General features: G+C 55.5%; 1 protein-coding gene across 1 annotated transcript; it reads right to left on the bottom strand.

Annotated features, from left to right (window-relative positions):
• Nucleotides 1–208: 208 nt before the first annotated feature.
• On the bottom strand, nucleotides 209–26,561 carry PLEKHM2 (pleckstrin homology and RUN domain containing M2). Its single transcript, XM_068414556.1, has 20 exons — nucleotides 26,455–26,561; nucleotides 14,619–14,725; nucleotides 14,361–14,470; nucleotides 13,351–13,450; nucleotides 12,748–12,835; nucleotides 12,061–12,247; nucleotides 9,812–9,871; nucleotides 7,560–7,794; nucleotides 5,623–6,402; nucleotides 5,300–5,369; nucleotides 5,122–5,212; nucleotides 4,757–4,821; nucleotides 4,345–4,433; nucleotides 3,564–3,696; nucleotides 3,285–3,475; nucleotides 2,931–2,996; nucleotides 2,296–2,455; nucleotides 1,943–2,122; nucleotides 1,742–1,858; nucleotides 209–1,390 (listed from the first exon to the last, which is right to left on the bottom strand). Exons 1-20 carry the CDS (start codon nucleotides 26,512–26,514, stop codon nucleotides 1,253–1,255), a joined length of 3,027 nt encoding a protein of 1,008 aa, XP_068270657.1. The 5' UTR covers nucleotides 26,515–26,561; the 3' UTR covers nucleotides 209–1,252.

The raw sequence follows: 26,561 nt of genomic DNA, 5'->3' as shown, positions 1-26,561 counted from the left end.
GGTTGGAGCTGTGAACGTGTCCAGCTGCAGGGTTAATGCCGCTGGGGTTCAGCGAGGAGCCGGGGTGCACGTCTTCCCCCTTCTCTCCAGCCGAAATCTCTCCTCCTCCTGCCCCAAAGCACCCTCAAGGCTCCAACACCACGGTGGGGAGGAGGAAGAGCAGCCCCTGGCACGGGAATTTCATCCAGACACACATTGTAAGGCCAAATCTGAGTTACCCATGAATATTTATTGGGGTGGGGGAACGGGAAGCAGATGTATATACATATACATTCAGTCACGTACGTGTCCTCCCAGAAAAAGGCCCTGTGAATGTATATTACATGAGAAGGGCTCCAGATTATTATTATTATTTAAAAGCTGGGGCTGTGCCCCAAAGGGCTTCACGGTGGAGGGCAAGTGGCGACAGGTCCTTGCCGGCCTGGGATGCAGTGAGCTGAGATGGGGACACGTTTGGTGGCAGCCATGTGACAACGTCCCTTAGGACACCTGAAGAACATCGGATTCGATCTCTTCTCTGCCCCGGCGCACGGGGCCAGTGTCCAAACCTCAAACTGGTTTCTCAGAGCTCCTAAAAACACGCCGGGATATTCAAGGCCACATTTTTTGGCCCCGATCCTTCTTCCTTACTCTCATTGCCAGGCTGGGAAGTGGTTTCGTGATGTCTGGAGGCTCCGGGTGAGATCTCCCTGCGCTGGGAGACGCCAGGAGCAGGCGGAGGCGAAGCGGTGCCGTGCTCAGTGATTGTATTAGCGAGGACAAAACATGCACGGTAGCGATTTAGGGCTCCCCTCTCGCTGTCTCCACGCCCCGACCCTGTTCTAAAATGAACACGTCCTCAGTCCCGCTCCCCACCGCGATGGGGGGATGCTCAGCCCCAGCCCACCCCGCTCCCACCCTCGCCCTCGCTACTACTGGGATACTATTCCGTGAAAGGCAAATTATTTTGCCCCGTGGCAGCTGGATGAGGAGGAGGGCGAGCTCGGCCTCGCCTCCAGCGTGGTGAAGTGTCCGGTTGCTCCCCAAAATGCGCCAGATGTCCCCAACTCGGTGGAGGGGACGGGGTGCAGGGTCCATGCCTGCAGGCACGCTCCTGGTGGGGACCGAGCGACGGCAGGAGGGAGGCACACTCCTGGTGGGGACCGAGCGACGGCAGGAGGGTTTGGGGTGCCAGTTGGCTGCGGGGCAGCCAGATACAGGCCCCGCTCTCTGAAAATGGGCCCCTGTCAGGTGTCCTTCCCCCCGGCTGGGGTTAGCACCAGGGGTCCCGCTCCGCTCGCCCGCGGCAGAGGCTGTCGCTGCGCTGCCAGGCGCTGTCGATGAGGCTCTGGGCGTCTTCGCATTTCTTCTTGATGGCAGCGTCCAGAATGGCCTTGTGCAGGAGATCGATCTGAAACACAGGCGTGGGGCAGTCAGGAAGGGAACGAACAACAGCCGCTTCTCCTCCTTGGTGTAAAACCACCTCAACAACAGAGGAGAAAGTCACCCGTGTCATAAACAGGGGTGAGGGACTGACCCAGGTTCCTCCCCACTCCCCTCACCAGCCCTGGATGCTCAAGCTCTGAATCCCACACCCTGTGGTTATAGGGACACGGAGGAGCTCCGTGGCTCTCCTGCCCTTTGTGGGAAAGCTGGGGTCAACCGTGCTGGAAAAAATTCACCCACGGCTTCCTCGGCGGGTGCTGGCCCCCTCTGCCCTTCCTCGCCGGAGGAAGGGTGCGACGCAGCCTCGCACGCTCACCTGGTAGATGTTCCTCCACGTGGCGTTCAGCGCCGAGAGGAACCTCTCCAGTTCTGTAGTGCAACTAAAATAGAGGACCCAGGGGGGCAGGAACTGCTTGCGGTCCTGAGCAAACTCCTAAACACCAAGAGAGAGGCCAGGCGTTACCACCGTGGTCCGTGCCCAGCCCTGGGCTGTCCATCCCCAAAGCACCGTGCTCACCAAGATACAGTACTCCTTGCCAGCCTCTGTGGAGATGGCGGTGATGTCCGTGAGCTCCACGGTGCCCAGCGAGCGGAAGAAGCTCGTCTGACAATCCTCGTGGCACGTGAACGCCTTCTTGTCCGTCAGCACCAGGCAACAGGGGACACAAGGCGTGGGGGCAACACCTTGGGGGATCACCTGCGTGGGGTGGGGTTAAAATCTGGCATGAAGGAGCCCCATCTCCATGGGGTGCCCCGTGGGGAAGAAAACTGCCCACTCCATCCCTGCCAGACATCCCCGCTCCCCAAAGGGGGCTCTGGGCGCAGGAGGGGGTTGATGCCCCCACGTTTGGGGGCCTGTCCCCAGCTCACCCCTTTGGAGACAGCCTGGCAGAAGTACTGCATCCAGTCCGCCATGTCCTCCTCGTTCTCGGCGCTCAGCTCCAGGGAGGGCCGGTCTGTCAGGATCACCTGGAAGGAGTGGGGCCGGTCGGTGGTGTTGGAGCGCCGGCATCCCCCGCACTGCTCGCCGCTGGGAGAGAGGGGAAGGATGGAGATCAGCGGGACGGAGCGGCCAGCGCTGGCCTGAGAACAGCCGCCGCCTGCCCTCCCTGCGCTGCACGTCACCCCTTTTTCCCCCAAGCGCTCGTTGCCCATCTGTGACATCCCCTGTGGCTGCTCCAAGGACGGTCTCGGTCTCTGCACGTCGTGGTAGAGCACGGTGGGTTTGTGGAGGACGCCCAGTGTGGCTCTTGGAGGGGTACGTCAGCCCTTCCGAGGCCAATTCCCCGTCAGAGGGTGGGCTTGGCGTGCAAAAACCAGGAGGAAACAAGCCCATCTCCAGCCACACACACCGGAGCCAAAGCAAACGGGCACCTGCACCCAGCCAGGGGCAAGCAGGGAGTCCTGCGGCACGGAGTAGATCACGATCTGCCCCGAAACACCTCCCTGAGCACCCCGAAGAGCTCCTGATCCCCAGATCCCCGCCGAGTCTGGGTGCCACATACCCCATGTTGATGGAGAGCAGAGGGGTGACGTCCGTGCGGTCCGGGTACTGGTACAAGATCCCGTTGCTGCCGTTTGGGAAGATGAGAGAGGTGGTAACTGGAGGCAGCTCAGCTCCAGCAACTTGCACAAACACCCTCTGCCGTCGGTCCCGCAGCCACTCCTGCCCTGCCCTCCACCCACGCAGCCCCGTGGGGTTGAGTTCATGCTTCTGAGCAGCCACAACTGGTGGCTTTAGCCTCCCGAGGTGACAAGATGGGTCCTCTCCACCTCCCAAGCAGCTCCTGGGCAGCAAATAGATCCCAGTGCCTTCTCCAACGAGCCCTGCCTGACCCCAGTCCCGACCCACGGCGCACCTGAGCACCACAAAGCAGGTCTTCCACTGCTCCTTGCCCAGGTAGGAGGTCCCCGCCTTGTAGTGCAAGATGCCGTCCTTGGTGACTGCGTTTTCGGCGGATGCGTAGCTGTTGCTGGTGGGTCCCAGCGCCTCGTCCATGGGGTCTTCCCAGTGAACGAGGCCGTAGAAACGCACAACCACGTCGCAGGCCTGTGAGAACCAGGCAGAGGAGTCAACGGGAGGGAGTGTCCCCGAGTCTCTGCCACACGTAGCGATGGCTGCGATAACCCAAACTCACCTCGCACTTGGACTCCTGGGCCACAAACTTGGCAAGTGCCAGTTTCTCCATGGTGGCGTCCGTGAGGATACTGGGGTACGGGGGCTCCCGGCACCCTTTGATCATGGCTGACTTCAAGGAGACCAGGAAGAATCTGAGAGGGGGGAGAGAGATCTCTGATAAGGCCAGAGCAAACAGACCCTCATCTCCTTCACGTGCTCTGATGCCGAAGGGGCTTCCCTTCAACGCGGGCCTCTGGTCTTCCAGACAAAGGGTCTCAAAATCAACCCAGAGACCAAAGGCGATGGGGGTTGCAACGTCTGAGCTCCAGGAAAGAGCCGGGTGGGACTGGGAGATGGACACCCATCCCAACACAGATCCCAGTATGATCATCCGGGCCCTAACAAGGTCACCTCCCTGAGCTAACAACACAGAGAGACCTGGGGATGTGCCTCGGAACTCAAGACCTTGTCCTTCCTCATCCCAAGTGACACAAAGGACACGTAGGCTGCGTCGCCCAGCGCCCCGAGGCTGTTGCCCTGAGGGACAGGGTGACTGATGTGTGCATCCAGTGAAGATACTTTGGGCTCATCCACGCTCAAGGCGTTCCCAGCTGCCTGCAGGGTTTAGCTGGTGGCATCAAACCAAACCCCAAACCCTCACTGGTGGCAGGCTTTGTCATGAAGGGCTGTCATCAGAGTCTCTTGCATTCCCCAGGTGACGCCGGGAGTCCAAGGTGCCGCCCAGAGGTCCCGCTCTCCCGGAGGTAAGCGCCACGGTTCGCCGCCCCGTCCCTGCTTACTCGGTGAGAGCCACGTCCGCGGTGTCGAGCAGGAACTGCTTCCTCCGGTTGGTGCACACCAGAGTCACCGTCTGCTGGTCCAGCCCAACCTGTGCCACACACGACCGGTTAAGGGAAGCCAGGTGAGGGCTGAACCTGGCTTCTGGCCCTGCGGGAGAAGGTCAGCGGCCGCTCTGCTGCCCATGTGAAGGTACGAGCAAGCTGGGCGCCCGCAGAGGTGGCATTTGAGGGGGGATCACTTCTAACTCTCCCAGTCTCACTGACCAAAACTCTCCCTGTGGTCACAGCACCCCAGAGAAACCCCCCACCGTGATGGTCCCGACACCCCTGCGGCCAGAGAGGTGAGGAGTGACCCCCCCTGCTCACCTCCTGCTCCCCCCAAGAGGGCTGACCCCACCGAGGCTGCGCTCACCGAAATGTAGTCCAGCTCATTGTAGGAAACGGCCTCCTCCACCATGTACGGCTTCTCCGCTGCCCCTGGCACAGACACAAAGAGCCACGTGAACGGGCGGCAAAGGAGCCCAGCGGTGCCCAGATCCAGGCCGCCGTGCAGCAGCACCGACGGACCCGCAAACCGAGCTGTGTCCCAGGCAGCACAGAGCCATGGGGCAACCTGAGCTCCCTACTGAGACTGCCACCGCGCCAGGGGACACAAAGGAAGTGGCAGGAGGCGGCAGTGAAGGTAGTGAGCTACGGTGCCCTGATTTATGGACAAGCCATGGCTCAGGCAAGCCTCCCTCCCCGCGGGTGAGCACAGAGGCTACCGGGATGGGTTACCTTTCCGGATCAGGTACACGTAGCAATCCGTGAGCAGGACGTAGATCAGCTGCAGGTTCCCCTCCATGTGCCCGGTGCTCATTCGGATCATCTGTGTGGAGAGAGAAGAGCCCTCAGCCTGCGGCCGATGTAGACACAGAGCCAGTCCTTCGCGGGGGATTGATCACAACCGCCTTACCCTGAACAACTGTTCCTCGTTCTCCCGAAAGACGTGGATCATCAGCAGGAGGAGATGGTTGTTGTCTACCCTGTGGAGAGAGACAGTAGAGGATGGACATAGACGTGGGGCTGGGTGGGTGCAGGAAGGGCAATCCCCTTCCTTATTGAACTTGTCCATGACTTGGGCGCCGGTTGGCCTCCCAAGACCTTCTCCTCCTGACTTTGTGCATCGTCTTCATCCTGAAAGAGGCTGGGCTTTGCCCCCCAAACCAAGGAGAAAGGGAAAAGTGCCAGGTTGAGCCTTCAGAAGATACTCTCCGGGCTGAGCAAACCCAGCCTCACCTGAACTCAGAGGGATGGGTCAGCTCAGAAGGGCTGCCCTGCCCTTCCTCCACGCCAGAGTCCTCAGCGCTGCTTGGGGAAGGGCTGGGCTGCTCCTTCTTCGGCTCGTGGAGAGCCTGGGGGTTGGTGGTTTCTGCGTGGCTGGTTTGGGGTTCACCACTCATCCTTCCAGACTCCTCTACTGCCCCAACTGCTTCTCCCTCTCCGCTTTCTTCTTCTTCAGGAGCCTCAGGGCTACCAGAAACATGTGGCGGTTGGCCAGGCCCTGGAGCGTCATGGTGGCCACCACCTGGTGCAGCAGCGTTTGGACTCTCGACGGTAAACCGGTAGAAGTCCATGGGGGCTGAAATCCCCTCGCTAAAGTCGCCAGAGGACGATCCATCTGGGGTCTCCCCTGGCGTGCCAGTCCGAAAGGACCGCCCGGGGGGCTCGAGGGGGGCGTTCCAGCCGCCGGGGTCCAGCTGCCCGTTGAGCTTGTCCATCACCTTGCTCAGCGGCTGCCCCACGCTCTCCATGGACGTGTCCTTCATCTCAGGGATGCGTAAAGCCAGCTGGCCGAGGGCAGAGCGCTTGCCACCCTCCTCCTGCCCGCCCGGGCTTGGCTCACCAGCCACGGCAGCGGGACCATCGTCTCTCTGCGGGTCTTCTCTGTCGCTCAGCCCGTTCACGCCGCTGTCTCCGCTGGCCTGCTGGCTCTCAGGCACTCTGGGCACAGGGGTGTTCACCGGCTCCTCAGGCTTCGCTTTCTTCTTCTTGCCCGTTTTCTTCTTCTTGGCTAACCTGCACGGTGAGAGACCAGTCACTTGTCTTCGCCTGCTTACAATTTCACAATCTACAGAGGGGCCCCACCCTTTCCCAACAACCTTCCTTTGCAATTTTCCCTATTGCAGAGAAATCCTTATATCGAGAACATCACACAACGGGCAGCCACGTAGAGAGCCCCCGTCTCGGTGCCAGCCCTCACCAGAAAAGCAGGGTACGGACACCGTTTCCTACCCATCCAAAAAAGAAAAGAGGCATCAGCTGCTGGATGCAGCGTCTTGGGTTTCCTTTGGCCACAAAGGAGATCACAAATGGATGCGGAGCTAAAGTGATGTGGGAGAAATCCCCGAGATGCTGGGAAGGGAGGTTTCAAGAGGACGTGGGAATGCCGTGGCCCTGGCTGCCAGAAGAGGGAGATGCAGGTTGGAGCCCGCTGCAGCCGAACGGCACACCGGGATGGCGGCTGTGGATGTGTTCAGGCCTCCCACGGCACCCAAACCGCTGCCAGGTCACTCCTGTTTGGGAAGCGAGCGCGGCGTTCCCCTCCCCGTGTGTCTGCCGGAGAGCGGGGTGCGCCGTAACCCAGCTCCTCTGCTCCTCCCAGGAAAAACAGGGCACGGGAACAAAGCACAAGCCTGCTGCGCTGGTTTTGGGGTGCCTCCATCCCTGGGTGTGAGCAGACGGAGCCTTGAGCAGTTCGTCTGGGTTTAAGGGCTCCGAGGGACCCCTGGGGATCTCCTCAGCAAGGAGTCAAACACAGGCCAGCAGGTCTGCGGAGGCATCTCCCTCAACAGGTTTAGCCACAGCTCACTGACAAACGAGAGGAAGGACAGGAGAGAAGATCCGAGACCCAGAGCTGCTGCAAACCTGCCACCAGCTGGAGAAAGCTCCAAATAAAAGCTGATGGCTTCCTCCGAGCTCTCTGACACAGACTGTCAGGCAAAGGCGTTTCTGTCGAGCCAGCCCGTAGCTCTGCAGACCCAAGAGACCAGCTCTCCTGACACCTCCAGAGCATCAGTTGGTGTCTGGAGGTATAAAACCACTTTCTCATGATTGTGTAACGGCTACACCACAGATGCTGTCTCTGTTGGGCTAGAAGGGGTGGCACATCATCAACCTCTGGTGACAGATGACACTCAAGGGCACGTTTCCAGGCTGGGCAGCTCTGTCCCTACCTGATGACCTCCAGCTCCGTGCAGCTCTCGGACTGGTCCGTCCCTTCAGGGGTGGCTTCTGCCTTCTCCTGGGAAGCTGTGTGCACTGGCGTGGTCTCGGTGGAGGACAGCACGTCGGCTTTCTCCTCGTTGAAGGGGTTGTAGCGCTGCGTTGGGCTCTTCACGGAGCCCTTGCTGCCGTTCGCCTCCGAGGCGGTGGAGCGCGGGCAGCTGAGCGTGTCCGTGAGGTCTCCATCTGCAAAGACAAGAAGGGAAGAGCGGGATTAACGTCAGCTCGGGCACCTGGATCAAGGCAAATCAAGCCAAGCTGCGCGCTGGGGGGCTCGGGGCACTACGTGGTCACCGTACTGCTCGCAGTGATGCCAGCCCGGGCACTGGCAGAGCAGCTTGGCTGCACAGATCGCTGCGAGGAGGGACAGAGGCCAGCCCATGGCCCAGCATCGCTCTGCAATTTAGACAACGCCTGGAAATAACAGCTTGGTCACCCAGGAGCCAGCAGCTGGATTAAGACGTAGAGGTAGCGTCCTTGGGAAGGAACGTGAGGGGACTTGGTGACCACGGTGCTCCTCAGCGAGATGACAACGAGCTAACGAGGCTGCTGCCCCACTCTGCTGCTTCTTCCCTGCGACTGGGGCTTAGGAAGATGCTCGCTCGGCTACGAGGGCAGAAAGGGAGCCAGCCCGTGGAGCAGCGATGCTTACGGAGCTGGCTGCTCTCCTCCGCTTGCACGAGACTGGAAGGGTGGTGGGGAGGGGACACAGCATTCACCGGGGTCTGGGGACAGCAGGCTGCACGGACAGGGCAGAGCACGACCAGCTTGTTAGTCTTCAGGGGGAAAAGAAGCAGTGGAGAAGGACTCCAGGAGTCATGCTTGGAGTTATCCGTCCACAAAGTCACAGTTAAAGGGAGGTTACCCACACCCTTCTCCTCTCCAGCACCCTTCCTCTCCAAAGCCAGCTAGAAACCTCTCGCTAGGCAGGGAGATCCCTTCTGAAGGAAAGCCCAGCCCTGGCAGACTGATTCGGGGGCGGAGGTTTTGCGTAGGAAAAATGAAACCTCTTATTAAAAAAAAAAAAAATCTAATAAAGGCAGCTTTGTGACGGCCGATTTCAAACTGCAGCTTTGTTCCTGCTGAACCGCCTGCCCCGCGGCGTGGAGGGTGTGAACCCCATCGAGGTCATTTTTCATGTCTACATTAAAGGGAAAAGAAAACGTTTAACAGCTATTTCAGCCCCAAGCTTTTAGCCTGCATCACCAGAACGAATGTCACTCCTTTTGCCTAAACCCCGCTGGTTCTGTTGAGACAAAACAATCTTTGTCCAAAATAGATAATTTTACCCCAAAAAATGTATTTGCTGAAAACAGGGAACTGCCCCAACTCTTCTGAACCTTTCGCTCTGCGTATAAACGCCAAGGAATGCGTCAGTAAAGCTAACCTGGTGGGGGGGTTACGATGGAAACCTCTCTAGGGCTGAGGTTTGGATCACACCATGACTGGGACCTGCACACAGGAGCTGTGGATGCCTCTGAAAACCAGAGCAGCCCTTGGCTTCTCCCAGCCTGAACCCAGCAGTTGGGTGTTGGGTTTGGAAACGGGGTTCGTACCCTCTAGATTCAGGGACACGTCAAACCATCTCTGTCAGTATCTTGGCGCGTGGGGTAAGAAAGAAGATGAGAGGGAGCGTGTTAGAGCCATCCACATGGAATTCAGGCAGAATTTCCCCAAATATTCAAGTGGTACCAACCAAGGCAACTCAGACCCAAGGCTCCATCCAGCTTTTAGCTGCAAAGGACAGAGCTGGGGTGTATTTTCCTCTGAGGTAAAGCAGAGAGGTCTTCTACACACGTGATATGCAAAGGATACACGCAGGGACTGCACGTGGAGGAAGGAGAAGAAGTTTCTCTAAAATGGGCACGTGCTCTTGGCCGTGAAGGCCAGACATAGCTGACAAATTGGTTTTTAAAGTGGTAAAATAAAATTTAAAAGGAGTGTAATAACCCAAACTGAGCACAGCGATGTGCTGGATGTTGTGGCTTCAAGAGAGATGTTTTCATACAGGACAGCAGGGGCCAAGGAAAACAAAACCTCCCAAATGAATCCCTGCAAAAGGCCTTTCTGCCTCTACCGAAATTCCATCAAGATGTGGTGGTTGCTCGTTAAAAGAAATGAATGGGGGAGCATGCAGCAAGCTTCAGGTGGCAGCAACGCAGAGAGAAAACCAAAATGCTGTAACAGATGAGTAATGTCCCACCTTCCCAGTCTCTGCTGGGCATGGCCTGCATTGCGGGAAAGACATCTCCAAAATCATAATCTACAAAAACGAGGGATAAAACTCAGGATTAGAAATACAAGTAGTGGGGAGGGAGAGGGGGGGACAGGGGAGAGCGTGAAGGGGATTTGGGAAGGGAGATGGGGAGGAACAAAACAATCTTCCACTGGTATCTGAAATGCATGAGAACACAGTTAGGGAATATGGATGCAAATGGAAACCAGCTGCACTAAGGGTTGTTCCTGCTGATGTTTGTGTTGTGGGAGCTACAACGGGACCAGCGGAGGATGAAGGCCCCCTTATGTGAGCTGTTGGAAAGCTAAAACAGAATAAGGGTTCATGGCATGTACTTGATCAGAGATTTAATCATTCTGTGCCTCAGTTTCCCCACCTCACACTTACCTCCCATAGGCACTGTGATGTTTGACTCACATTTGGCAAGTCAGGGGTCTGAGTAAAGGGAAAAACTTGGCCTCTGATCCTAAAATCCCCAGTTCCACCTACACTCCCGGGGCAGCGAGATGCTCCTGTTGAAATGACGAGCAGTGAAATAGTTATCGAAGTTCAATTCCTCCACGCCAGAGGAACAGCAGCAATGCCTGCCCTCCTGGGCTCTGAACCTCCACCGGCCTGGTCCTGCAACAGGGGTGGCACTTCTACATCAGCACCAAACCCCTCTACACATGGGGAAACTGAGACACAGATCACAACTGCTGCCTGGACACCTGGAATAGCTTGTGACGATGCCAAACCCAAAATCGAGAGCCAGAATGTCCTGGCTCTCTACTCCAAACCCTTCTTCTCTTGAGCATTAAGCTTCCATCCACCAGACGGGCTGGAGAGCGTAGCCAAACCCAAGTGACACCCCTTGCCCAGTCAATAGGGACAGGCAGGAGATGTGCAGGCACCAGGATATGCCCTGCTGAGGGAGGAACTGGAACACCAGCCCAGGGGTGCAGCATGCACCGCAACGGCTGCTCATGCCAAACCTCTGGGGACAGAGGAGCTTCCTGCTGGGACTTTTGCTGCTAGGCTCCTCGTGCCGTCTCCAACTTACCTGGATGCTGGAGGTTTGGCACATGTGAGTCCCCGAAAGCAAACCCTTTCACACGTCCAGCACGAGCGCAGATGACGTGGGTGAGCCCGAAACAGCACCGTGCTTCAAAGCCCTCTGCTAAAACGATGCTAACGCCCATCCCCACATCCAGCACGAGCGCAGATGTCGTGGGTGAGCCCAAAACAGCACCGTGCTTCAAAGCCCTCTGCTAAAACGATGCTAACGCCCATCCCCACATCCTCATCTCGCTTCCCAGGATGCTCCTTCTCAGCACCCTCAATGCCTGCAGTTTCTATCTCGCACATAAAAGGCAACTGGCAGACCCTTGTCTCACAGGGAGCCCATCTGTATGCAGACTCAGTCCTGAATTCACTGCATCCAACTAAGGGCACACATCACCCCATCTACTCCAGAGCCCCCTGACCTCGCTTTGTTCAAACTGACGTCAAAAAAGGCACAGGGCCGATGTATTTTGTATTAAGAACAGCAGCAGCAGAGCTGTTCCTTCACTTGAATGTGCTACATGCAGCATAAAAGCTCCTGCTCCAGCCTGGAGCGGGTTAAGGTGCAGGCACGAGGCACATGTCTTCTCGGCTCGTCAGGAACATCCCCCAGCCCTCTCTGACAGGGACAAGGGAGTAAGTACGATGACTTATCAGGCTGCTCAGTTTAAGATGCATAAAGAGGGAAAACCATCACCTCTGAGACCACTGGTGGCTTTCCCTCAGACTGCAGACATGGAAGAAAAGACTTTGGAAACTACTCCCCACCACCTCCAGCATATTTGGGTGTCTGGACTGCAAGATAAGCAGTTAAAAAAGGTCCTCTGCAGCCCTGTGTACCTGCTCTGAACTGGAAGCCACGTTCAGATACAGGGATGGCCTTCACTCCATGGGGAGATTTCTCCAGTTCTTGCTAAAACACATACCCCAGGATGGAAATGTGGCCTGAGGTGACTTGCACAGTAAGTCCTTCTCTCCTGGTCCAAGGCAAAGGGGCTGTCCTTAAATCCCAGCACCTCCTGAAGCAAGACAGGAGAGACTCACAGCCTAACTGCTGGGTTACTCGCTTTGTTCTCTTCCAGCCCATCATTTGCTACCTCATTTGGCGTCTCGTCCGGTCCAGCAGCTCGGCCGAAGGGGATGTGGGAGCAGGCAGCCCTGACCGCACTGACCTTCACTGGATGGAGCGATGGCACTGTCGTCCCACTCCAGGTTGGTGGAGGTGACCGAGTTGAAGGAGTTGAGGGACAGGCTATCAGAGCCGTGCACGGAGCTGGGCAGGCGGTCCTCAAAGTCCAGCAGGTATTGAGGTTTGTAGTAATCTGGCATGTACGGGGCCAGATCCAGGTAAGGAGCATCCTGCGGAGAAGAGAGCGTGGGGTGAGTCGGGCTCTGAGTCACTGCACGCAGTTATTAGCGCAGTCGAAACGATGGGGCTGTCCTTGAATGTCCTCTGACTGTCCATTGCTGCTGCCTTTCAGTGGCCCCACTGTGACACCAAGGGTTAGGCAGTGGCTTTGTGTTTACCTGGAGGGATGCCAGCACTTCATACTGCACTTGCAGAGGAAAACTCCTTTATCCCCACCAATCTGCCCCGCAGCTGGCTTCCCCACACCTGCCTTGTTCCTCTTCTGAACCGTGCCGAGGAGTAACTGAGCAATAGAAATAGATCCCGTTGCTCGATCTCCACAGATCTCAACCTACAGCCTTTCCTAAAAGTGGCAGCTTCATGTTTTCAGCTGAAGACCAACAAGAAGGTACCCCCTGGACCAAGCAGTGGGACCTGGGACACCCAGGACTCCCCCTGCTCCACACACACCCGCTCTCCCGGAGCCAAAAGAAACAGATAAAACACTCACCAGATCCAAGTCAAAGCGGATGAACTCCAGCCCGGACACCAGCGTTAAGAACAAGGTCAGATGATCGTGACTGCAAACCAGGGCGTTCCTGCAGCATGGGTAAAACAGAAGAGCTTTAGAGATGTGGGAAAGAGAAGAAATAGCTACAAGCACCCTTCTGTTTTCTTGGTGGAGTGTCTCTGAGCTGCTGTATAAATGGTCTCAGAGCTGTGAGCCTGTTTTCCTCTTCCTAAGAGCAATAGCAGAGCTTAAGGGCAGATATATGTGGCTCAGAGCAGGCGGGCCACCACTATGTGCTGTGCTCGAACCAAGCTACAGACAGATTTCCAAGTGTCTACTGGAGTTGGGTCCCTGGACAAGAGCTCAGCAGCTTCTTGGAAAACGTGGCAGAATATAAAGGCTACATCTGGGCCTGGGAGTAAAAGCATTAACTAGGAGAGATCCATGCAAGCCCTCTTGTATAGGACAGTGGATACATATCTGGGACCTTTCAATTAATCACGCAAAACCTCTCCAAAACCCACAAGGAAAGATCAAACCCTGATCAACTGCTTGTTCCCCACTGAAACCAGTGCCCAAACGAGAAGGAGCTGGGATACTCACTTGACATAGTACTTGTGCAGCAGGCTTAGGTTCTCCTGGAACAGCCTCAAATAGCTCTCCAAGGAGTTTTCGTTGAGGGCTAGGTACAGCCATGCCCGGCCTGAAAAGAAAGCAGCAGAGAGATTTATCTGTGGGGAAAGGGCTGGGAAGGAAGCAAGCCTGGAAATAAACAGGAATCAGTTAAAACACGTCAGATTGTCCATTCGCATTTGTATCATTTCAGGAGAGCAACTGAGCGTTGGGAAATCAGTGGGGAAAAACGTCAGCGGGAGATGAAGGGGCAGATTCGTGATTCGGAGTGGGAATACAAGACTGTGTGGTAGCTGGTTAGAGGCAGACACACAACTGTGTCTCTCCAGTGAGATGGGAGCCCCGCTGGCATTTCCAGCGGGGATTAGAAGACGGGAGAGAGGGAGGGAGAATCGCTCTAAATCAGCAGAGGTGCAATTTGAGGTGTTACACAAATTCTGGTGATGGTGGAGTCTGCGCTCAGCTCCGCTCTCACCGGTACGGGGCTTGGGAGATGAAGGGTGTTGGGATAATCAGGCAGAGAGGAGGTCTCTGGGCACCGTCCTGCGTCAAAAGCGGCCTCGATGGTCCCAAACATCTGCTACAGACAACTCGCAGCAGGGGAGAAGCAGCGTTGGGCGAACAACAGCTACAGTGAGATGTCCTGGGGCGACAGAGGCGATGCCTCCCATCCGAGAGAAACCCTTCCCCAGAGCACAAGGCAGCAGACTGCTTTGGTTTCAGGGCAGCAGAAGCAGGGCTATGTCTTTGACCCAACACCCGATCCTGAGACACGACGCAATTATTTTTAGAGCCATCACACCAGGACTCCCACCTCCTTGGCCAAGGCAAGCCAGCCTCAGCGGGGAGCTGCCTCCCTTGATCTGCCTGCAGCTCCAGCCCTCGAGCACGTGGCCAGCACAACCCGCCCAGGCCTCTTGCCAGATGTCCCCAAACCGAGGTTTGCCCTCAGAGCCGGGGCAGCGCCTGCGAATACTCACTGCGTCCCAAGTTGGTGGCCACGTGTTGAAGCACTTCGATCTGTTTGACGGCTTCTCGGCGGGTGAAGTGAACGACCAGCACCCAGTAGCCCGAGGAAAGATCTTGCAGGCTGGAAGAAGTCCAGAGGAAGGTTAAGCAAGGGCTTTGTTATCTCCATCCCAGTTACTGCCCAGCTGGCTTCCCCATGCTGAGGCTACACGCTAGGCAAAGCCTGAAGAAAAGCAGCCCAGCAGCCCAGGGGTGGGCTCCACGCTTACCCATAGAGCAGAGCATGGTCCAGATGTTCGCAGAGCCGCTGCAGGACCTTGTCGTGGTTTCTGATGGCTGGCGTCTCGTCTTCACAGGCAGCAAAGTAGCTCTGCAGCTGTAAAAGGAGATGGGGTGGCTGAAACACCCTTCTACAGCCCACTGAGGAGGCAGATGGAGATGCCAACACACTCACAGCCAGTATTAAATAGCTTTTTTTCACCTCTCAGCTTGCTAAACCTCGATGCAGGTTACTTACGGGGTGTAGCAACTGGTTTTAAGGGTACCCTAAAGGCAGTAACTCACAGGGAGAGCCTCACCCACAAAGATTCATCCACGTTTCAGAGACATGCCAGCAGCGTGGCTGCGGCGGCACAACCAAGTTCCTTGTTTGCTGAGCAGGAGGGCTGGGACACGCAGCCTCCTCCTTTACAGCTGACACCACAGCGGGGTTTTGGTGGTTCCTCCGCAGCGGTGCAGCCACTGCAAAGCTGCTCAGAACAGAAATAAATCAAGGCTCTGGGCTCTGTTTCTGTCTCTGCCATGGACAAGTCCCCTCCTCGGTCTCAGGGTCTTGCCATGGGAAACCCTGGTTGGGAAGAGACGTTGCTTCCAGGTATAAAAGACTCTCCGAGGCCAGTGGCCTCACTCTTGCAGCATGCGCGCTCTGGGCTAAACCTGTGCGAAATCTCAGCGTGGTTTCAGCATCTCGGGACAAGACAGAGGTCTTCTTGTTACAGGCAGCTCGAGCAACCGCCGCGATGCTGGGTATGGTCCGGATTGCCTGGCCGAACAGCAGCGGGGCCTCAGAGGGTGCGGAGGGCAGCACAGATACAGAGGTGTGGGCATATGGGACGAGGCAGCTCAATTAATGCCGAGTCGTTTGCCTCTGCTGAGGCGAGGTTACATCGCTACGACACATCACGTCATGTAGTTGCTGCTCTCTCAAAAACCAGGACAGCTTGACTCACCCTCGGTTAACCCGTTGGCAGCTGCAAATCTGGCTCTGAACTCGGCGCTGGCCCCGTGCTCTGCTGACAACAGCCCTCGACACGGCGTAAATCACTTTTCTGCTTCTGCAAAACCTGCTAGAGATCCTAGAAATCCCCTTACAGCCAAATCCTAGATCCCTCCCCAGCTGACCCACTGGCCTCCTCCCGCCCCTAGAGCTTACAGATCTATTTAGGTCCCCGTCTCGCGCACACTTGGCGTTCCGGCAGGGAGATTGCTCACCCAGGACGTAATCTCAGCTCTAGACACCACGTCTGTTTGCTCTGGCTGGCGACAAGCGAGCACAGTTCAGCTGAGCCACGACGACGCATCACCCGTACGTACATTATTTTGGTGACCCGATATGTCTTCACCAAACCTCACCAGTTAGATGGTAGATTTAAAAAACAAGAACTGGATGGTTGTTGTGTTTGTGGGGTCTGACCTGTCCCCATAAACTGGCTTCTCCCCCTGAATTATTACTAGAGCCAGAGAAGCTCCTTCAGAAAAATCATCCAGTCTCGATGTAAAAGTTATCAAGGGGACAGAGAACACCTCATGACCCCTGGGGAACTGTTCCTGACACTGCTTTAAAAAAATATCAATATATCTAGCTCCAACACCCTCCTGGCTTAAAGATCATGACTCTCTCTGGAGCTCTTAGGTAAGAGGGGAGAGCCAGGCATGTTCCTGCACGGAGCCGGTCCCAGCCCTTACATGGGGAAGAACTGCTGAGCCCAGAGAACCACGGCCAAATTCCCTCATCCGATCGCACGGCGCAGTTCAGCCTGTCCCTGTCCCACCTAGCACAGAAGGTAAATCCCCTGGGCAAGGAAATACGCAATAACGTTTCGTTTGTGGGTGCTCTGGCGATGCACACGCTTTTTCGCGGCACCCAGGTGAGACCTGAAGCATTTCAGCTCAGCAGCTCTTACCCATTTTTGGGAGGGAGCTGAGCCAGAAGATTTAGGCTATTAACAGGCAGCCCAGACCCAAGCAGGGAGAAGAATGCCCTAAAAATCCCACTATTCAAGAACTATTTCAGGAGCTACCTGCAGCCAACATGTTAAGCTGCAGCAAGGACACTAGAGGAAGAAACAAAGCCGTAATTTAGAGTCATATCCCTCAGGCAATGGATAGATGGAGCCACGGAGGTTGCTCTCCAAGAGCTGTCTGGAGCTCACTAAAATATCCCAGTTTGGAGAAACTGAGGCAGGCAGCAAAGCCCCTGCCACATGGGGACATGAGCCAGGATTTGAAGGCAGAAATTCCCGGCTTGTCCCAAGCAGGCTGTTGCCTCTGCAGAGAGCTGGGGGTACCTTTGGAGGAGGGTTTCTCTCCTGGGTGTTTCTGCAGGCTCTGTGCTGGCTTGAGGAAATGCAGCTGTGGGAGACAGCGAGGGGAAAACAAAAATAACCAGGCCCTACATCAGCTTACCCCTAAAACCAAGGAGCTGCCCAGCCAGCTCTGCACGCACAGCTCGGGGAGGTCATCTTGGAGGGAACTTGGAGCCTGTCTGTGTCACCGACTGGAGGAACTCCCCGTGACAGAGAGACTCCAAGCCTGGGCAGCGAAAGAGATGAGCAAAGAGAAGAATTTCCTCTTTTTTTCTCTCCTTCCTTCTCCGAAAATAACTTAGATCTTTGTTACAGTCCTTCCTGCAGCCACTTCACAGCTCCCAAACCTCTCCGTGGCTACACGGACTGACCCGCTCCCATCATCAGAGGATGCAAACCGTGAGCAAACAGCACTTGTCTCACCTCAACATCTCCAAACATCAAGAAGCACCAAGGAATGTCTGAAAAACAGATTTCTCTTCCCTAGAAAAGCAAAATCTTCCCCCCGTGAAGGTTTTGAAGGGCTCGTTCTGTGTTACATTAAGGCTCGGTGTTACTTCCAGCTGCTCTGCAAGGAGCACACAGCCTCCTGCTCCGCACAAACCAGCTACTCCGGCACTGCACCCTCTTCCTGGGGAGGCTGCTGGAAGCCCAGCCCCATAGCGATGCCCAGAGCAAACCTACCCCAAAAGGCTCAAGTCTGTCCCTCTGCGACATCAGGAGCCAGAGGATGAGCTGGTGTGACTGTGCTTTGCTCAGAGTCACGGGCTCACGCCAGCCCCGTGCACGTGGGACCCCGTGAGAGGGAAACGTGCGCTCAGCAGTTTTGGATTTGGATTTGGGCGCTCTGAGTCACGGCAGTTTAGGAGCTGTCGGTCACAGGGAAGCACACCGAGGGCTTGCTCCTTCCCGCGGGCACAACGATGTGCCACCACGTTCCCCGGATGCTGCTGCGTCAAGGGATGGTGATGTTTCCAGCATTCTTCCAAAATAAACACGGCCAACAGCTTACAGCCCCTGGCAAAGGACGTGCACGGCTTGCCGGAGCACAACAAGCCCCAAAAAGAGATCAGCCAGGCGAATCCCTGCCCAGCTACCACGTGTCCAGGGAAGAAACAAGCCAGAACAAGCCTCGGGATCTCCTGGGTGGAGTCATCCCTACGGCGAGGGCGGTGACTTGCAAAAGGCGATGGGGAGGCATTTTCGGCTTGGGAAGGAGGGTGAAGGCACACATGGATGTAAGGCACGATGAAATGTACCCGCTGGCCTGCTCCAAGATCCACCTAGCTGAAAAGCTGTAGGAATTACACCCACAAACACCTTAGGGCAGAGGCACAGACCATGGAGGGTCCCAGCATCCGACCCTGATCATGGAGCACAGGCAGGAGCGACGCAGCACGACCCTGAAAAAATGGCACTTACATGGAGTGTTTATTTCTCTCCTGTAAATTGCTGTAAAACACAAATGAATAATTGGAAACCGACCTCTCCCTCCTCACAGTGTGGCAGACAGACCTGTTTGGGAGGTGGTGACCACACTGTATGAAGCATCCACAAAGCAGCTCCCTGACATACCCGGGCAGCGAGCTGGGGAACATCAGGAAGGAGACAAGCAATGGGGTTAAAAAGCATTAACCGAACGCGACGTTGGTCATCTCTTGGTTTTCTGGGGAGATGCTCTTCCCTTCATCTCCGCTGCGCTCCACAAGCAGAAGGAAAGGTTGAAGGCACCAGAGGACTCGTGTGGGGCACGGCGAACACCTCGAGCCCTGACCCAGGGCTATTTATAGACATTCCTGTGGCCAAAATAGTCGCCGTCGGCATGCAGAAGGCATCTCAGTTCCCCCAGACCACCCCGCAGCCCCGACACCGGTGTTGCGACAGCGTGGGACAAAACCCGCTTCGGCAAACGGGTTACAAAAGCTCCTCCAGAGCCCAAACACTCGAGGTTGAGGAGTTAAACACACTTGAGAAGGAAGCAGAGCAGAAAGGCATTTGTCCAAAGGGAACAGAGCTGGTTTATACAGAAGGGAACACGGGGTTTGCACTCCTACCAGTTGCATCTCGTCCCCATTGAGAAGAAGGTGGATTTAATTGCTGATTATCAATCATGAGATGATTTTTTTTTTTGCAGTGATACACCACACCCCACTCTGGCACGCACGAGAAAGGATATTCCTTGCACAATTTTATAGTCTACTAATTGCACTTAATTCTCAGCAAGTGTGAAGCTCTCCAGGCCTATTTGCAGAGCTCCTGTGTCGCAAGAGATGCCAAAAAAACAATCAGGCAGCCACACTGTAAAGTCCATTCTCCAAATCTAATCATTCTTGTGGCTCTCCTTTGAAATCTCTCCAGTATTTCCACAATTTTACTGAAATATTGAAATACACTCTCCTGACCTGTTCACGGCTGGCCACAACCCAACCGAGTCTTCATCTCCCCACCGTAGATCTGGCCAGCAGATGTTTCACTAGCAGCTTTCCAACACCAAGTTCATTTCCCTTGTTCTGCTTGGTATTTCCCTGGCTGGACAAACACAGCGAAAGAAAAGCAAACGGCCCTCGCACTCCTCCGGCTCCCTGACCACGGCACTCGCTGCATGGGCAAGGCGAGAGGCGTAACAGAAACTGCAAAAGCCTTTTTTCTGCCTCAACTCCTGTCACAGAATCAACCAGGTTGGAAGAGCCCTCTGGGATCATCGAGTCCAACCATTGCCCTGACACCACCATGGCAACTAGACCAGGGCACTAAGTGCCATGGCCAGTCTTGTCTTAAACCCCTCCAGAGATGGTGACTCCACCACCTCCCTGGGCAGCCCCTTCCAATGGCTAATGACCCTTGATGAGAAGAAATGCTTCCTGATGTCCAACCTGAACCTCCCCTGGCAAAGCTTGAGGCTGTGTCCTCTTGTCCTATCGCTGGTTGCCTGGGAGAAGAGGCCTCTCACCGCAGCTGGACTCCAAGCTATCAAGTATATGGTTTTCTTTGAGGGCAGTATGAGCCATCCAGGCAAGCAGCTGGAGATGCCAACCCTTCCCCAGACCCAAACCCCTTCCCCAAGCCCGCTCCCAGCACTTGCTTTCCCACCGTGCTGCACGACTGGACAAGGATGGTGGCACGTTACCTACCAGACTGCACACCCAGAATAACCCTCTGCAGCAAGAGCAAGACCATATGGTTTCCTGTGAGCGCAAAGCTGTCTAACAATGCGATTAAAAAAAAAAAAAAAGCTCATTAAGAAGCCAGCTCTGGGTCTTGACACTCAGTCTGGGGCTGCAGCCAGAGCAGAGCACCCTCAGGAGAAAGCCTGGAGCTCCAGGGAGCACCAAAAAAAGGTGGCAGGAAACTGACCTTGTCCCATGCAGGTGATTACAGCTCAATCCCAAGGGAAGAGGCAATGGGAAGGGACAGGACAGACACATAAGAACATAAATAAGCAACCAGCACTCTCGTACCTGCTCAGAGGAGTACAGACATTCAATGGCAAACGGATAAAGTGGAGGCTGAACTACTCTGCCTGGAAAACTCCTAGTCCTCCATACCACCCATAAAAGCAGGCTGAATTTCAAGGCAGGGGGGTTATCCTCTCTTTTGCATGCTTGTAGAACACAAAGCCCTGAAACTTGAGCTCAAGCAGGATGTTTTGGAGGTTGCATATACGATCTGACTCAACATTTCTTACAAGCAGCTTCCAAACCAGCACCGGCCTCAGCACCCAGCTCCCTATCCCAGACTCAGCACACCTTGCCTGGGTCTTGTGGCTTTCCCGATGAAGTACATCGGTACGCTCAGAGCATCAGCACGTCGAAGGCACCACAAGTGACGTTGGAGCAGCCTGGAGAGAAACAGAGCGTGCTCGTGATGTGCAGAGACAGGAGCCTGAAACAAGTGAAGCTGAAACCTCCAGCAAAGATGCTCCGTGGCTGGAAACGCAGAGCTCTGAAGCACTTGCAATGCAGTGCCAGCAAGGCTGTCACCTCCTGGGACACGTACGCTCGTCAGCTCCCACAGCCTGAAGGCTTTTCCAGGGCTTTCCTTCATTATTTCTGAGCAGCAAACCTTGCAAGAGGCTGGACCTGTGCGTGGCTCAGCCAAGGACAGGATTTTTTCCAGCGGTGACACCCTGCAAGTCGCAGGGAGCGTCCCATTCCTTTGTCACGGCGAGCAGAGTGCACGGAGCTGGCTGCCATGGAACGGGATCCCTGCGCTCACTGAAGGCGGACAGAAAGGTCACACACTTGGCACAACAGGAAAAACAGATTTTATGGGAAGGAAGAAACAAGTCTGGATGGTGAACACACCAAAATGAGCGAGCGCAGGGTTGCCTGTGCCTGCAAGTCTTGGTTACGGCGCTGCTCTCACACCAGCTTTGAATCTCTCCCCATCAACCAAGTCCTCTGGCCCACGGTTATTTCAGTTTCTCCTCTTGGATCAGGGTATCAGAAGTGGGGAAAGCTGAAATCACCCAACAGCCGGTGGCATTGTGCAACCGGAGGCAGGGAGGCTCAGAGGCGTTGCTTCAGCTCCTCGTATAAAACCCACTGCTGCAATTCATCCTCCTAAACCAACTGCTCTCCCAGAGAAATGCTTTGCCTTAGTGGTAGGAGAACAAAGGGGATTTTTTTCTCCCCAAAAGGCTGTCATAGCCTTGTCCACCAGCAGATCCAGAGCTGGGTTTGAGAAACACCTCCTCTGGGTATCAACATCAGTTTAGGTACCCACAGGATCCAACCCCCTTGCAACCGCAGACGACGAACCTCGTATTATCGCCAGACCCGTGTCAGGATGCGGCATTAGGAATTTCAAAACGAGATAAACCTTGAAATATTCAAGTAACCCAAGAAATACACCGCTGTGCTCTCAGCAGAACCACGAACGGCTTTGTTTGCTCGCCAAACAGCAGCAAAGCCCTTAAAGGACCACCAAAATATGCCATGCCGGAGCTGCAAGCGTTCGTAGACTTCTTAAAAGCACCTGAGTGACCCTTGTGTCTTCACGGCTGACTTACAAGCTCCATGAGATTGCTGCTAGCTTCAGCCATGGGCTTCTGGTGGTCTTGTGGTCTGGTGGCTGGCAACCCTGGTACACGTGGCAAAGGGGCAGGCCAGGACTGCCAACGGGAGCGACGCCGATCCCCGCTGCATGCTCCTCAGAGCAACAGCGGATGTGGCCTGGAGCAAACATGAGCGAGAGGAAATACCCTGGCAGAGACAAAAACCCCTGTGGTCTTAGAGCCAGCGAGGTGCCCCTCAACAGGAAGCAGAAGGCAAAGGCGCTATTTGGCTATTTTCACATCTCCAGAGTTGCTACCTCTGTGTCCTGGCAGCTGGGCTAAATAAATCCACCCAGCTGGAGATGAGCACGTTCCCTACATGATTTGAGGAGGGATGCTCCACTCCAGCACTACCTGCTCCTCCCCAGGACATGGGCACTAAAGCCATCCCCAAATCTACCCTCTGTCATGATGCAGAAAAAGCAGAGATGCTGCAAGACAGAGCTTAGGGAACGTGGGTGACTGCACAGACTGTAAAATGGTACAGGGCTGAAAATCTGGTCTGGAGAGGAGCAGAAAAGGCACAGCGTTAATTCACCGTGGGGGAAGTGGAAACCTTCCCAAAGTCAGGCCTAAACGGAGCAGAGCCAGAGCTTTTGGCAAGAACTCCTGCAACATCAGCGAAAGACATCGTTCCACCTGATTGAAATGCACCGAGGATCAGCTGCTCTAGAGTTCACGGGAACGCGTGTCCTTCAAAGCCAGTAGCAAAGCCTGAAAAACAGAGAAGAGCCCCAAAATCTTGGATTCTGACCTCTTTTCTGATTTTACGTTGAGCTCCTGGAATTGCCTTTAATGAGCATTTGCATTTTCACCATGTAATCACAAGCAAGACAGCAATAAACCTCTCCTTAACCCACTGCAATGTCCAGGAGGCCACGGAAATCCAACAAGAGAATACAAACCACCTACACTACCAGCTTCAGCATGGACCAGGTCACCTGTGATAGCTTCTAGCTACCAGGAGATGGTTGGCCAAGGATGGATATGAAGCTGTTGGCATTTCTAGCATGCTTATCACGGCAGGAGTTCAACTGGGAGGCATCAGGAGGCACCTCTCACTGTTCACATAACCAGGGCAGAAAGCATTGCTCTCTGAATTAATTTCCACCTCCCAGGGAGGACAGAGAGGACAAGCTGTAGGTGGGAAATCAACACCACGCTCACCATTCCCTTGGACGTGTGCTGGAATTGAAGCAGGGACCCAACTCGCTACTGCTGAGCTCGCCCAACCTCTCCTGAAGCCACCAAGCGCACCAGCCTCCTGACATCTCTCCAGCTGCAGGCGACAATTTATCGGGTGTCTAAATTAGCTGTCCTGCCTCTCTCTGATCGCACGCCTCTGCACTCAGTGGCAAAGCTACCGCTGATCTCGGAGATACGGGTGAAGTATGTGACCGGTCCAGATCTGGCACTTGGGTATCACACAGAGAAACCCACAGGTTTGTGATTACCCTCTGCAAGGAGGTTTGCATCCCTCCCTTTTCTAGCTGTGCTCCATCCCTCTTATATTTCTAGGAAAATAAGAACCAGTCCTGTTCACCGAGGCTTGAGGGATTCCCTTGGAATTACAGCACTTTTTTTGCTGTTGATTTGCACAGAATTTACTCACTGCTTGTGCTCTGACCTCCCCCCCCAACTCCTGAAATTCAGAAGCACCTGGAGAAACCGAAGTGACAAGCAGGTAAAGTCATAACCACGGGTCTCCGTGGCACAAACCCTGCCCAGGGCTGTGCTGCTGCTCGTTGCCTTCCCCAGCTGAGGCAGAGGGAAGGTGACAAGCGTCTGGATGGTTTTCCCTGGGTCACTCGGTGAAAACAAGGCATTTTGCTGCTGCTGCTACTCCAAACCTGACATCGTTACCAGCCTCCCGCAGTGGTTTGTCCCAGTTCTACCCAGTCTCGAGGTGGGGTTTAGTCCTGGCTGTCTTCTAAAGTAACATCTGACTTGCAGCCCACAGGCTACTGAGAGTCCACAACCTGCTCTTTGGGTCTGAAGCTGAGAAAAGAAAAAAACCTACCATCACCTGGCCAAAAAGCGGCGTGGAGAGGCACGTGCGTCACCGCAAACACATCCAAACCCTCCGCTCTACCCCTCAAACCTGCAACGGCGGCGAAAGTAAGCAGCGAGCAACCTACACAGCCAAGAAGCTTTTGAAATCAGAGGTGAGATAACGTGGAAAAAACTCCTCCACGCTCCGTGACACAATCCCAGCGCCGAGGAGTTACTCAAGACGGACCCAGGGGTAGGGAGAGGAGGATGAAGGAGAGCAGGATTTCCCAGCGCGCAGCCAGGGCGTGGGAAGGGTGTACCTCCTCCCCTAACCTACCACCTTACTCTTCCCACTGACACAGAGAAAAAGAGAAATACGAGGGACTCGAGGGTTGAAGTCAGACAAGGAAGCGCCAGGAAAAATTAATGGCTCCACAGCTGAAGGGGAGTGATGACCCCAAGGAAGGAGAACTGCATCTCAGGGGGGAAAAAGCAGGGGTGTGCCCATGCTGGGCTTTCACCGTGGGGTTGAGTTTGGTTTCACTGGGATGGTGTAAATAAGTCTGTCAGCCTGAAGTCTCACTAAGTTCCTATGTTGCCCTGAGCTTCCTCACTCTGAACCGAACAGCAAAGCAAAAGGGGCAGCACTGAAAATATCCCCAAATCCCTCTTCACCGTTGGACCAAGACAGGAGTTGGCAGAGACTGAGGCAGGTCTAGGCAGAGGTGTGCTGGCAGAGCTGTAGTTGATGAGTTCAAGTACAATAATAATTAAAATAACCACCGAGCTGACTTTAAAGCATTTCCAACAGGGATCCTCAAGGATTTTCTGAATGCAAATAAATTATGTCCAATGAATCCTGTGTGGAAAGTAGTATTACCCTTATACATACGGGGAAACTGAGGCAGGAGCGCTGCGGAGCATTGTAACAGAGCTTCAAGCAGGCAGAGCATCCACTGATTTCCAGGTAGATAAAAGATTATCCTTAATTTTTAGAGGACAGAAAGGTGAGAGACCAGAAGATAGGAAGAAAAGAGAAAGGTTGGGAGAGGTTTGCACATCCATCCTACATCCCAGAGGTGATGTCAGGCCATCCATTCCTTACTAGCGCTGGGAATTCACTAGTGATTGTCTTCACAAGACAAGTTTTCACTGTGTCAGGACACATTGCAGATCACAGCAAAACTCCTGTTCCATAAGGCAGCAGAAACCCAACACCAGCGAGCCCAGGCGGCCTCCTTTCCCCCAAAACTTGGGATGAAAACAAACAAGACTCCCTTCACTTCTCAAACACAGCCTGTGTTTTCACATGTAGACCAGGCAGGACACATGGCCCAACTCAAAACTTCCAGCACGTCCTTACAACTCACTCCTGTAACCACCCCGAACAGACTCCAGCGTCCTGGCATGCAGATGCTCCCCACCAAAGGGATGGGCTTTAAGAAACACTCTCACCAGCAGCATAAGCCAAGGGGGAAGGAGAAGGACAAGGTGAGAGATGAGGTATGATGGGACACATCTTCAGAGCCCTCATTTTGAGGGCTCAGACCAGGGCACAGCCAACCCACAGCGTGGGCCTGGCTGGAGGGAGGACCTCTGGAAAGAGGGTTTCATGCTGGACTCATCCAGATCCCCCCAGTGAACAGCCCCAGGAAAAGGGATCCCACCAGTATCCCCCCAGTCCTGTCCACAAGAGAAAGAAACCCTCTGAAAAGGGGGAACCCCAGCAGATCCCAACAAGCAGAGTCGGAGGTTCCTCAAACCCACACAGAGGAATCCCTAAAGGTGTCCCCTGCCTCTGGCAGAGGGGATGGCAGGGTGTCCTGGATCCCACACTCCTGTCCCAAAGAGTTCCCCAGTGTCTCTGGGGTGTTCCCAGCCCCCTGTCTTCAGGTGGCGTGGGGGTGTCCCTAGGGACTGTCCCCCAGCCCCACATCTCTGGTGATGTGTGCCTGCTGGGGGGGGGCCCAGGAGTGGTCCCCAGCCAGAAGCAGTTCCCAGGAACACCCCAGGGCAGAGGAGTCCCCACGGCTGTCCCCAGCCCCACAGCCCCAGCACAGGAGGTCCCCAGGGCTGTCCCCAGCCCCACAACCCCAGAAAAGGGGGTCCCCCAGGGGTGTCCTAGGGCTGTCCCCAGGCCCACAGCTGCAGCACAGGAGGTCCCCAGGGCTGTCCCCAGCCCCACATCCCTGTCAGAGATGGGGGGTGTCTCCAGGACCACCCCAGGCCCACGGCCCACAGCCCCAGCACAGGAGGTCCCCAGGGCTGTCCCCAGCCCCACACCCCTGTCAGAGATGGGGGGTGTCTCCAGGGCCACCCCAGGCCCACAGCCCCAGCACAGGCGGCCCCCAGGGCCACCCCAGCCCCACAGCCCCCGCAGAGGGGGGGGTCCCCAGCCCCACACCCCTGTCAGAGATGGGGGGGTGTCCCCCGGGCCACCCCAGCCCCACCGCGGTGCCCCCCGCCGCCCACCTTCTTGACGGAGAGGGAGATGTTCTCCAGGATGCGGTCCTTCACCTCCGCCGGCTCCATGGCGCCCGCCCTCGGCACCGCCGCCGCCGCCCGCCGCCGCGCCCGCC

The sequence above is a fragment of the Nyctibius grandis genome, chromosome 17 (genome assembly GCF_013368605.1).
Source record: "Nyctibius grandis isolate bNycGra1 chromosome 17, bNycGra1.pri, whole genome shotgun sequence".
Lineage (NCBI taxonomy): Eukaryota > Metazoa > Chordata > Aves > Nyctibiiformes > Nyctibiidae > Nyctibius > Nyctibius grandis.
This window is presented reverse-complemented; position numbering and strand designations above follow the sequence as displayed.

Excerpts from the sequence above, each read along its gene's own strand:
- PLEKHM2 (XM_068414556.1), bottom strand. The coding sequence starts at position 26,514 with ATGGAGCCGGCGGAGGTGAAGGACCGCATCCTGGAGAACATCTCCCTC. Across the intron at positions 2,456-2,930 it reads CTGCTCTCCATCAACATGGG|CGGCGAGCAGTGCGGGGGAT; the intron begins GTATGTGGCACC and ends CCTCTCTCCCAG. Across the intron at positions 1,859-1,942 it reads GCAAGGAGTACTGTATCTTG|GAGTTTGCTCAGGACCGCAA; the intron begins GTGAGCACGGTG and ends CTTGGTGTTTAG.